Source organism: Plectropomus leopardus, chromosome 7, assembly GCF_008729295.1.
Source record: "Plectropomus leopardus isolate mb chromosome 7, YSFRI_Pleo_2.0, whole genome shotgun sequence".
In the NCBI taxonomy this organism is placed as follows: Eukaryota; Metazoa; Chordata; class Actinopteri; order Perciformes; family Serranidae; genus Plectropomus; species Plectropomus leopardus.
The window spans coordinates 31,914,597-31,926,024 of NC_056469.1; the positions used below are offsets into that span (position 1 = coordinate 31,914,597).

An 11,428-nucleotide genomic window follows, 5' to 3' on the forward strand; every position below is an offset into this window, starting at 1 on the left:
TCTGTCCACGAAAAAATCATAATGGTTCCATGCACTTGGTTGCATCCACTGTCCTCAGTCTGCTTTAATGATAAAATCCAATTCTCTGCAAGTCAGCATCTCTCTTTTGCAAGAAGCAAATGGTTCGTGCTCCCGGAGAGTGAGAGCATCACCGACGTGTGGAGCATCAAGCCTCCTGATTTCTCTCTTAAGCTGTACAGATCTCTGTCAGTTCCCCAGCAGAAAGAAAACAAGAAACATGCAAAACTATCTTTACCCCAGCTTAACAAGACAAAGAATAAAGCTGGAATAGTTCTACCAAATGTTTTACACGAGAGTTACCAGAAGGAAGACCCTCCGAAGTTCATCACATCACACAGGCCTCCTGGCGCTCTGGAAACTGAACTGATGTTTGTCAAGACTGGGAAGTTCCCCTCTGGGCCTTACAAGAACCACAAACCACACAACTTCAGGCCGGTAAGTGCCTACAGACACAAAATACACTTTATACCATCTCCCGTATGTTTGCAGACTGACTGCAAGAAAGGAAAGTGGGGTCATGATCAATTTATTTCAAGAGCACTATTACTTGTTGCACATCCATCTTCACCTTTAGCAGACTGATTTGCAATTTTTTTCTTTTTTTATTGCTCTTTTTAATCTTTTTGGCTTTTTTGTTTGTATGTTCTCTGTACATACTGTACATATCTTTATTATTTTTATTGTAATTTTATTCTATGTTAAGTGCCTTCCTTTGTATATATATTTGCATTATTTTGCCTTTTTAACAAATACTTTATTCAGTTGCTGCTCTCTTATTTGCGGCTGTAACAAAACAATTTCCTTCACAGATTAATAAAGTATTTCTATTCTATTCTACTCCGAGCTTTCTGAGGTTTGCAATGTTTGGTTTGAACACAAGATGGCGACAAACACAAAAGTAAAGCTTTAACTTTGTGGTTTTTATCACTGATTTCAGCTCAATGAGGACCTTCCAGACATAGTTACTACATATGAGAGAGATCCTGGAAACCTGAATTTAAAATTAAAGCACTTGGACATTAGTAAGTCTTAAAATTTGATACTCTGAATGTTATGAAGGCTTGCCCTGCTTATTTATAGAGGGCGGAACATGTCTTATTCAGTCAAGGACTTGTTTCTCTAAATTTTCAAATCAACATGGTTGACACAACTGACTAAATGAATAAATATTTTTTTCCAGTTCGCACCACTAGATCCGAGTCAGACTTTATTTTGAGGAACACCAAGACAACGATGGACACCTATAAACCTGCAGAGCCCAGATGGGATGCAAAACTAATTCTCCCTCAGCCACTCTGGCCTCCAAAATCAGCTTCCTATACTGTGAGTGGTGTTTTGGCCTCATAAAGAACCACTTATATGTTAAATTCTGTCAGTCCTGTTGTATTTTACAGTACTTAGTCTATCAAACACAAAGGGGTAATAATCATAATGTAGATATTTTAAAGTTACACCTATGAATATCTGTTTCACAGAGACACAGGCGAAGAAGAGGAGCGTACAGCGCATTCTTAGACCGCGTGGAGGAGAAACTCTCAAGATCGTGGAAAAATAGATCATGACTCTCAAAAGCAAAAAAGTCAATAAAAAAATGAAGCTTTAAGAAAAATGGAGGGACTTCTTCAAAAGCTTGTGTCAATAATTATGCATGTTTTAGGATTTTTTTACGCCCATGTCAATAACATGGATGTTCTAGGATTTTTTTAAAGGCTTTGTCAATAATAATAATGCATGTTGTAGGACTTTTTTAAAGCATGCATCAATAATTATGCATGTTTTAAGACTTTTTTTAAATCATGTGTTATGACTTTTTTTCATGTCAGTAATGATGCATGTTTTAGTCCATCTACTTCAATTAAAATCTACTTAATATCAAAGTGCTCTTTACTTTCAGTCATTCCCCCATATAATATGTACTGCAGAAATTACAGTGTATTGTGTTGATTTGTAATAAAGCTGAGAGCACAAAATGAACTGAAAAGGACTGAATACAAATGACATATTTGGAGATTCCTGTGGCAGGAGACGTGCAGTGACTGTGGTGTCATTGAGGTCATTGCACCGCATTACGAAGCCCACTGGCCCACTGACAGCTGCTCATTCAGCACCCCAAGAATCATAAACACGCAAAGCCTGCACATGTTCAACACATATCTGAAATAGCTGCACATATGTGTTCAAGAGTCATCTGTGACTTGGGCACTAAATATAAAATGAAAAGAATATCAGTCACTGCATTTAACCACTTGACCCACAGGATACCATGTGTTTTGATTCCTCTGATCCCCTGTTATCCTTTCCAATACTTAACAAATTAATGAAATCAATGAAATCTCATACATGGATAATAAATATATACTTACTTGTGTTGTTATTCTTTACAGGAGTGTGCAAAAGTGTGATGGCTGCTGGAAAGAATCTATACAGGATACACAAAATGTACCAAAAGTCAATCCACAATAAAGCATGCTATAAGAATTTAATACAGGACAACATACAAACAACACGCAAACAACTATATAAATAAAACTGTAAGAAAACTGCAAAATTTTGAAAAAGCTAGTGTATAGATAATGTCTAGAGAAGAAAAAGCATGGAAAAAACTATATTTTCACTAATCATAATTACATATTTATTCATTTTTCCAAATATTATTTATTTATTGATTTAACTACTTTTCAGGACTTTTTATTTTGGGGTTATTTCTTCTTTCATTGCTCATTGCCCTAATGAGACTTAAGTACTGTTTTTCATTCTTTTCATGTATTTGCATGGCTGAAAGGACAACAAAGATTCCTCGATCCCTTGATCCTTATTGGTAATACATAATAGCCAACAAATCAATTATGATGTATTATTTTTGCATTATTTTTCACCCAGCAGTAATGTAAGTCCCACCTTTACCAACTGCAACATTCAAGTAATTAACATATTATGTAAAACCCCCAAAATACATTATTCTGGAGCCCTTCTGCATAATGAGCTTTTTTTTGTTTTACTTAAGCATATTTTGATGCAAATACTGATACTTCTGAGTCTGAAGTTTAGTGCAAGGCTTTTACTTGGAACAGAGTATATCTCCACTGTGGTATTGCTACTTTTACTTAGATCTGAGCACTTCTGCAATCACTGGCCTGTGTTTTGAGTCATATTTCCTGTCTCTGTGTGAAAATAAACAAAAAAATCAAACAAAAGGTTGTGCCCTACAAGACATTAGAAACAGAGACGGGTTATATAACCTAATAGCTGGAGGACCAGTTTAGTGTTTATCCTTCATGCATGATGGGCTGCAGTGAGCGTGGTGCCTTTCCTGCCTCTCTGACCAATCATTTTAAACAAAAACACAAGGATGAATGGGGCGGCGCTGTTTCTGCGCGCGTGCGTATGTACACACACACACACACACACACACGTAGACAGAGAGAGTGCCCCTCTCTCTGCAGTCCTCACACACACACACAGAGGCGAAAGAAAAGGGAAAACACGCGGAGCAAAATCAACGGTAAGTTTGAATATTTCTGCCAACGGTCACTAATGTTTATGTCTCGTGCGGCTACTAGCTTGAGCGTTAGCATCCCGGGGTGTTTTTATGCTATTTTAACGTCCATTTATGGTTTAAAATGGACTACAACGCAACGCGAATGATAGTGAAGCCTCACAGACTAACGTTAACTGCCATTTAAAGGTTTATTTTGTGTTTTTCTGCAATTCAGTTCTGCAATAAATGTCTTATTGTTGTCAACAAACCGTAAATAGTGCATTTTCTGGACATTTTAAAGCACACACACATAACTTTAAAATGAAATGTACCTGCATGGCCGCTCCAGTCGTTTTTTACAAATAAAACTCATGTCAAACATATCGGCTAACTTACAGTCTGCTTGCGGATCGATTACGAATAATTATTGATTGATGTAAAAAGTAAAAAAAAAATGGGGTGACGGACACACGGAGCAACAGGTGATCCTGGTTCCCGGGCAAGACGCTTGATTGACAGCCCTTTTAGCCAATCAGCTGTCAGAGAACGGAGCGCACTGACCAATCGCGTTCGCCCGCAGTGTTCGTGTGGGCGTTGTTCCAGCAGGCTGACAGCAGTGTCATCAGCGGGGGAGCCACACTGGGACACCGAGGACAGACAGGGAGGGTGTCTCTCCGCTGCCGAGGGAGGATTTTTTTTTCTGTCGTCGTTGATAACACACGAGGTGGAAATATATCGTGAGTTTTATCTTAAGGCTGTTCAGACGCCGGAGAGGACCGCGTTTTTGTTCAGAGTTGATTCTTTTCCCCACAGATGGCTCAGACTGGTAGGTAGCCAAATTTTGGACTGGACATAAAAAATGCATTTGCTCACCTGTCGTGCAAATACTGCCCTGTCAGTTCGCTGTGGATGAAATGTTGTTGTTGTTTCTATAAAATACGTAGTTATTGGGAACTAAATTCTATTTTAGGGTGTAGTATTGTACCAAAATTACAGTTAAATACTGCCAAACTAGCAACAGGCCCCTATAGGAATGTTACAGTGATACCATATGAGATGAATCCATTAAACTCTGTTCAATATGATGACTGGACGCTCACTATTTTGGACTTTTACTGTAAATTCAACACCATAACGTGGCTGTGTTACCTGAAATGAAGTCATTTTCAGTCATGGTACTTTGGATTATCCTTTAACTCTGTTACAGCTGGGTAATACATCAACATAAAGACACTGTGATATGGGAGTAGATATAGTATATTGCTCAACAGTATTTTCCTGGTCATAAAAGGTGTTTTATAGTAAGTGAGGCAGTAATGTGGACTTTGACATGTTTCGTTATCATCCACATAAATACCCATTCCTCAAAATAAACTGTTGCATCATGTGAAAATTGTTGATAGTACTAGAGACAATCCACAACACTCACATCGCCACATTTTCAATATAAACATATTGAGTTAAATACTATATATGTATATTTATATATATGTTTTGCTTGCTGATATAATGCTTACTTGTCAAAGAGCACCCTAGAGATGATGTTTTTCTTTAGGCCAACGTGGAAATTAGCATCGTCCTGGTTCCCTCATCAGAAAGTAGGCAGGATTTTTCCATTGGATTGAGGATTGTTGTAGAAAATAAGGTCTTTGGCGAACAAATGTTTATAGCACTTACACATTTTGTTCCGCAAGATAATCTTCACAAATGAACACAACTGTCAGGATTTTAAAGCCTAAATGCAATCGCTAGAAGTAGAAAGTCACAGTTGTGTTGCCACCACAACAAGGCTATAAAGTCATCGTATTTTTAAGAAACATGAAAGCTTAAAAGTTGATGAGTGGGGTATTTACTGACATATTTTTCTGTCGTACAACAAAACTTGAAAGTCTCTTAAGCTTTTGTTAATCACTGACCTTATTTCAGGCCTTTAACAAAAACTAATTCAAAAAACCCATTGAATGTAAGACAAGGGAACCAGAGGTGCTGAAATGCAAACTGATTTCCAGGTTTTAGGGTTCTCTGTTGCCGAGTATGTCATAGAAAATCATGGTGATTATTGTTGTTAGCACAAAATATTGACAAGTGCAGCTTCAAAGTGAGAGGATGCAACTTTTAAAAGACAACCTAATACTTCCTCCTCTTGTAAATGAAAAGTTGGAAGCAATAAAATTCACCTTTGCTCAAATCAATAAATTTTTGCTGCCTTACTTGGTCTGGTTTGACCAGTAGATTAAGGTGGCTTAGCAAACTTTAGATGGATATTGTTGTGTAACTTGCATAACTCAGTTTGTTGACTTAGTGACTCATCTGTACTTGAGTTACTGTTCACCCAATTCCCATGTCCTTAAAGCAACAGATTCAAGAGAATGCAGAGAAAATAAAGGTGCCATTATCCTGTAATTGCTTGTTGTGGTCACCGTGGCCATTCAGTCAACTTCACATCATCTTGTCTTTAGTGCGACTCCCTCTGTAAGTCTGTGTTTTACCCACAGTAACATTTGCACTTTGCTTGCAGGTAATTGCTGTCATCGTTTTGGAATATCAGCAACACTGAGGATTATTGCTGGACTGGAATTGGATTAAATCTCCCAAATCACCAATCCTTCCTCATGAGGAAAGATGGGGAATGGATTATCAGAACAACCCAGCTTCCTTTCAAACGTCCCGTTCTTCCAGTCGTTTCACATCGCCATCCTCGGGCTGGACTCTGCGGGGAAGACCACCGTTCTGTACAGACTGCAGTTCAATGAGTTTGTGAACACTGTGCCCACGAAAGGTTTCAATGCGGAGAAGGTGAAAGTGTCACTGGGCGGCCACAGGACTGTGACGTTCCACTTCTGGGACGTCGGCGGCCAGGAGAAGCTACGCCCTTTGTGGAAGTCATACACGAGATGCACGGACGGCATCATATTCGTGGTGGACTCTGTGGACGCGGAGCGCATGGAGGAGGCCAAGACGGAGCTCCATAAAATTGCCAAGACCTCTGAAAACCAGGGGGTGCCCCTGCTGGTGGTCGCCAACAAACAGGACTTGAGACACTCTTTGGGACTCGCTGAAATTGAGAAATTGTTGGCGCTGAAAGAACTGGGACCTGCGACTCCATGGCACCTGCAGCCAACCTGTGCCATCATAGGCGATGGACTCAGGGAGGGACTTGAGAGACTCCATGACATGATCCTGAAAAGGAGGAAGGTGCTGCGGCAACAGAAGAAAAAGAGATAAACTGTGAAAGACTTGTCTGCTGTTTCATGTGAAGGATATTCTCCTGGGTGGATACAGGCATCTGCTGCAGGTCCAGATTCAAAATACTGAGTTTTATCAGTCCGAAATTGAGATTTAGGATTCCCGGATGATGCTGTTTATCAGGAAGTGACACTTAAAGGAATACAGTATGAAGATAAGAAAGTTTCAGACATGTGTGGATATTTTAGAGTCTATATGGATTAAAAAGCACTGAGGGTTCGGGGTCTGGAAGGGTGATAGAAGTTAAGGATGCTGTATGTTTCATGAATGGCTGTTCCAAACAATATTACCAAAAATAATTTAAGAAAAGGCTTTGACTAGTTGAAGGGTTATTTGGTGAATGATTCAACATTGTTACAATGAAATATACATCAGTTTTATTTCACTGTTTTATATGTTATCGTATATTGTTCATTTTTTTTACACTGGACTTTCTTTGTGAAAGAAAAGTATTATCATGCATTATCGCATTATTATCGATTTGCTTGCTGTCTTTATCTATCCTTTTTTAAAAGCACTTTAGAGTATCACTTCATATGAAGTTTACAGTTTTTAGCATTTTGTGTTGGATTTTACAGACATGTTTGGGCAAAATACAACAGATGCTACTGTAGTTGGTCCACATTGGCCACATTGTTATTAGACAGGTTATGCATTATGTTTTGCTTAATAAAACATATTTAGAGCAATGTTGACAGAGGTGTTATTATGTCCACTTTGTTATTCAGGAGCTTGGATTTAAAAAGCAGGTACTCAAAGATGTTCATGATTGTAACCTTCACTTCATTTGAGTGATAGCAGGCCTTAGAGAGGGCTGTTTATCGAAACAAGCAGTGTGTGAAAACATCTGTCAGTGTGCCCTTTAAACAAGGCACTAAACCACCAGTTCTCCCAGTGGAGCCGCTGTACAGCTGACATTACGGGACTAGTTTTTATGTCACGTGAGTGTGATGCAAGAGATTTCTGAAAAAAGAAAACGTGCTCAGTCAGCCTGCCCTCTAATTATCATGTTTCATAAATTGTCCTCAGTTTTATTTTAAGTTTAGTTTTGATTTGCATAATGATTGTGTTGACACAGGAACACACCCAAAACCTGAGAGTCCATTTAAATGATTGTGCAAAGGTGTGGAGTGCTGTGACGTCTGCACGGAAAACTGACACATCTTTATCTTAGCCTTTCTTTCTCACTAAATATACACACTGCACTGCAGTATTTGCATATAATGAACTAAATCTATGTGAACACAGGTGACATTGCTGTCAATCTGAGGGTGCATTATCATACACATTGAACATACTATAAGTAATTTTCTTTCGTAAGGGGGCCTCTCACTTTAAACAACAAGAAAAGAGTTTCTCCCAATTAAGATTCTTGTAGTATTCATCGTTCAGGAGGTTTTTACCAGGAGCCAAATTATTCACATAAGTCTTTTCCTCTCCAAAACAATCCAACAATGTGATTAAAACTGGTAAAAGCACTGAATAAAGCAGTTTCACATTACAAATCAATGTTTCTCTGATGCTGTATGGCTTAGCGCCTGCCAATGTGTGCTTTTCTTTTTCTCCAATAACTTAAGATCCAGACATTTGGGAGGTTTATAACGGGAGCCGAATTATCTGCAGAGGTCTCCTCCTCCCCAAAATAAACTAACTCTATGATTTAAACAGGTAAAAGCACTGATTAAAGCAGTTTCATGTTAGAAATCAGTGTTTTCCAGGTGTCGTTTGGCAGGGGCTGGAGCTGAGCTGCTGCTAACATTTGCTCAGCTTGTTTCTCTGATAACTTGAGAAAAAACAACCAAAATCTAAAAGTATATTGTAAAAATGTCTCTTAAAACTGGATAAAAAGTCAATTTATGATTCTTGCAGATAACCACAACCCTAATGCTTGTCCAAAGGTGACAGCGACAAAATGACATATACCATGTGTTAGGTTAAAAAATACAGATTTTAACGTTATTGGAAATGTTTGGGATAATGCAAGTACAAAACAAAAAAATATATACAACATATAGTTTTTTAGACATTTAAATGTGCAAAACTTACACATTATATCTTTAAAAAGCAAAGCAGATGCACATTAAAGATAATATGAACGTCTAAAAAACAATCTCTACTAAAAAAAAAAGCTTAATGTCTTCCCCCTCTGGGCTGTTGCGGTGTAAAGGGTTAATAGATGCTTTGATGCAGCACTGACAGGCCGTCATCAGGACTTGGAAATGTTGTTGGGGCAGTCTGGAGGGATAACAGACCCAGCACAACAGGCCGGGGCAGGCAACTGTGAGGCCAGGGGCATTACCCAGTATTTTTGGACTGAGCAGGGTGGTTATGTAGCCCAGTGAATTAACGCCATTTGCTCTCCCATTCCTCTGAAACAATTAATGACTGTAAAGCCCGACAGGCCGGTGCAGCAGCTGGCTGTCTGAAATAACTCTGTGATGCAGATTCGCACAGCTCACAGGCTGAATCGCCAAATATCCAACCGCCATATAAATATCTGCTCCAGTTAAATGTGATAATTGTGACCTTGATGTGGGGTTTTGGTGCTGTATCTCAGGGGGTCTGGTGTGTTTAAAAATAGAAAATACATGTCCTTAGCACTCATTTTCACACATTTGAAAGACTTTAGAGCTTTGACAGGAATGCTTTCTGATTAATTTGAAACTTTTCATGACGTAGTTAAAGGGAGACTTAATTTTTATCAAAACAATGTGGGTATATTTAAAGTAACTGTAGTAAACCTCTCTCCACCTAACCAGTGCCTAGATATCCCTTCTCCCCAAAGGCGAAACTTCACTGGATGACGCATATTAATACAAAAAAACGTCATCAGGCGAGTTCTGCCAGCTCTACTGCGCTGTAGCTCAAACTACAGGCTGTACCTTTACATAATCGTGTCACCTGCCACCCATGCCGTCCCCACGGACACAAAAACAATAGAAGTGCTTCAAGAGACAGACCCGCCTCTCTCTGTGTCTCTCACACTCAATTAAAGTCCGATCAAATGGTTAAACAAAGCAATGCTGATCAAATAAAAATCAAGAATCTGTCACTGTGTTGCAGAAGCATTTTTTAAGTTTACTGTTTAGCCCTTAAAGACCAAGCAAGACATCAGATTTCTGGTGCTGCGTTCAGATGCCTATCTCTAGCATTTATATCTGTTAAACCTGAGGAAATTATCTTAATTACTTTTGAAAAACATAATGATCACCTTGGCAAGAAACATCCCAAAATTGAAAAAAATTTAGTCAAAGATGACAAAGAACTGAAAATTAGCTGCGTGAGACTAGTAGATATTTTTAAAAACAACAATGTCCAGAAATCTATATTCCTAATTAAAAAATACTATCTTTAAAATTTTTTTTTTTTTTAAATTCCTGTTGCATATTTTCAGGAATTTTTCTTGTAACATTTTACTAAATTCTTACTATTCTTTGGGTCATTTCTTGTTAAATTGCTCGTCGCCTTCTAGATTATTAGATTATAGATTATCTAAAAAAGGGGATAACATATACATATATACACCTTCTTCCTTTTTTTTAACATTTGTTTTGGGTTGGGGGGTTTCCTTAATTTTCCAGGTAATTTTCTTTGATATTTTTTTGTTAAATTTGCTTATTGCCTTCTTCCCATGCTTTTTTGTTTTGTTTTGTTTTGTTTTGTTTTAAAAAAGTGTCCCTTTTCTCTGTTTTCTCTTGTCATATAGCACCAATTCCACAAGTATTTGGATCTTTCTACTGCATAGACATCTAGGTGTTATTAGAAAACCATTTTTCCAGCAGTGAATTACTTCTTTTAAAGCAAGAGACTGAACAGGAATGACACACACAGGTCTGGGCTGGGTTTGAACTCCCAGAGTGACCCATTTTTGTCAGAAGTTGATGAATCATGTTTTTGTATCGGGACGCCCAGGTGCCTCTTCCCAACATGTTTGCCAAGGAAGGAAACTCAAAGGGCAAAGGCATATTCACACTTTTCCTGATTCTGCTTCCTTTCCTCTGAAAGCCTCGTCAGCTTTCAGTGTGTGTGTGTGAGTAAATCAGTTAAAATGTCCTGCGCTGCTCTGCCTTGTGTGTACTTCAGAGCATTTCTTTTGATCTGCTGAAGCTCTCACCAGGGGTCACTGTTAGTTATTGGCTCTGCAAATCAAAACGCTTGTTACCTGACTTTTGCTGACTCAGTTTTATATGTCAGAACCATATGGAGAGACTAAAACAACCAAATCTGGATCGTGTAATCACTTTTCTTGCATGTTCTTTTCAGTCCCATCCTTTATCCGTTGTTGTAAAATCTCCAGTGAAAGGTGGATTAGGGTGAATAAATCTCTTGTCCAGGGGCTGTGCATTAACCCATTAACCTCAGATGGTGTGCTTGGCACGCTAACATGAAGTACAGACCCACTGCAGTGCCCTCATCTTGTTAGGAGCAGCTCATCCATGCAAGAACTCCCTCCCATTATTTCTTTTATACTGTACCAGAGATACGCCTCAGGCTTGATCGAGTTTGGCAGTTATTTTCCAGGTTGGGGCGGCACTCAGCTGCATACTGTACAAAATGTTCTACCTTGTGTTTATTGAGGACACGTGTAGCGCAATGACATTCTTCTACAACATGATGCAGCTGGGAAGGAACGGCTGGAAGGATTTATCTACGCTGTAAATTCCCATGTCAAAGTTTTGTTTT

General features: G+C 38.7%; 2 protein-coding genes across 3 annotated transcripts; both read left to right on the top strand.

Moving 5' to 3' along the window:
- Nucleotides 1-1,583, top strand: si:dkey-30e9.6 (uncharacterized protein LOC564083 homolog). The gene is made up of 4 exons (XM_042489978.1): nucleotides 1-456; nucleotides 959-1,043; nucleotides 1,202-1,344; nucleotides 1,497-1,583. The coding sequence occupies exons 1-4, from the start codon at nucleotides 22-24 to the stop codon at nucleotides 1,581-1,583; spliced, it is 750 nt and encodes a 249-aa protein (XP_042345912.1). The 5' UTR covers nucleotides 1-21.
- Nucleotides 1,584-3,426: 1,843 nt separating this feature from the next.
- Nucleotides 3,427-7,440, top strand: arl4aa (ADP-ribosylation factor-like 4aa). 2 transcript variants are annotated; one of them, XM_042489785.1, is made up of 3 exons: nucleotides 3,452-3,523; nucleotides 4,080-4,325; nucleotides 6,018-7,440. In XM_042489785.1, the coding sequence occupies exon 3, from the start codon at nucleotides 6,122-6,124 to the stop codon at nucleotides 6,722-6,724; it is 603 nt and encodes a 200-aa protein (XP_042345719.1). In that variant the 5' UTR covers nucleotides 3,452-3,523; nucleotides 4,080-4,325; nucleotides 6,018-6,121; the 3' UTR covers nucleotides 6,725-7,440. The 2 variants fall into 2 exon arrangements, with proteins under 2 accessions (XP_042345720.1, XP_042345719.1); XM_042489786.1 differs by lacking the exon at nucleotides 4,080-4,325 and having other exon boundaries at nucleotides 3,427-3,523.
- The last annotated feature ends 3,988 nt before the right edge of the window (nucleotides 7,441-11,428 follow it).

Coding starts and splice junctions, on each gene's coding strand:
- si:dkey-30e9.6 (XM_042489978.1), top strand. CDS start 22: ATGGTTCCATGCACTTGGTTGCATCCACTGTCCTCAGTCTGCTTTAAT. Junction 1,044..1,201: donor ATTAAAGCACTTGGACATTA/GTAAGTCTTAAA, acceptor ATTTTTTTCCAG/TTCGCACCACTAGATCCGAG. Junction 1,345..1,496: donor CAAAATCAGCTTCCTATACT/GTGAGTGGTGTT, acceptor TCTGTTTCACAG/AGACACAGGCGAAGAAGAGG.
- arl4aa (XM_042489786.1), top strand. CDS start 6,122: ATGGGGAATGGATTATCAGAACAACCCAGCTTCCTTTCAAACGTCCCG.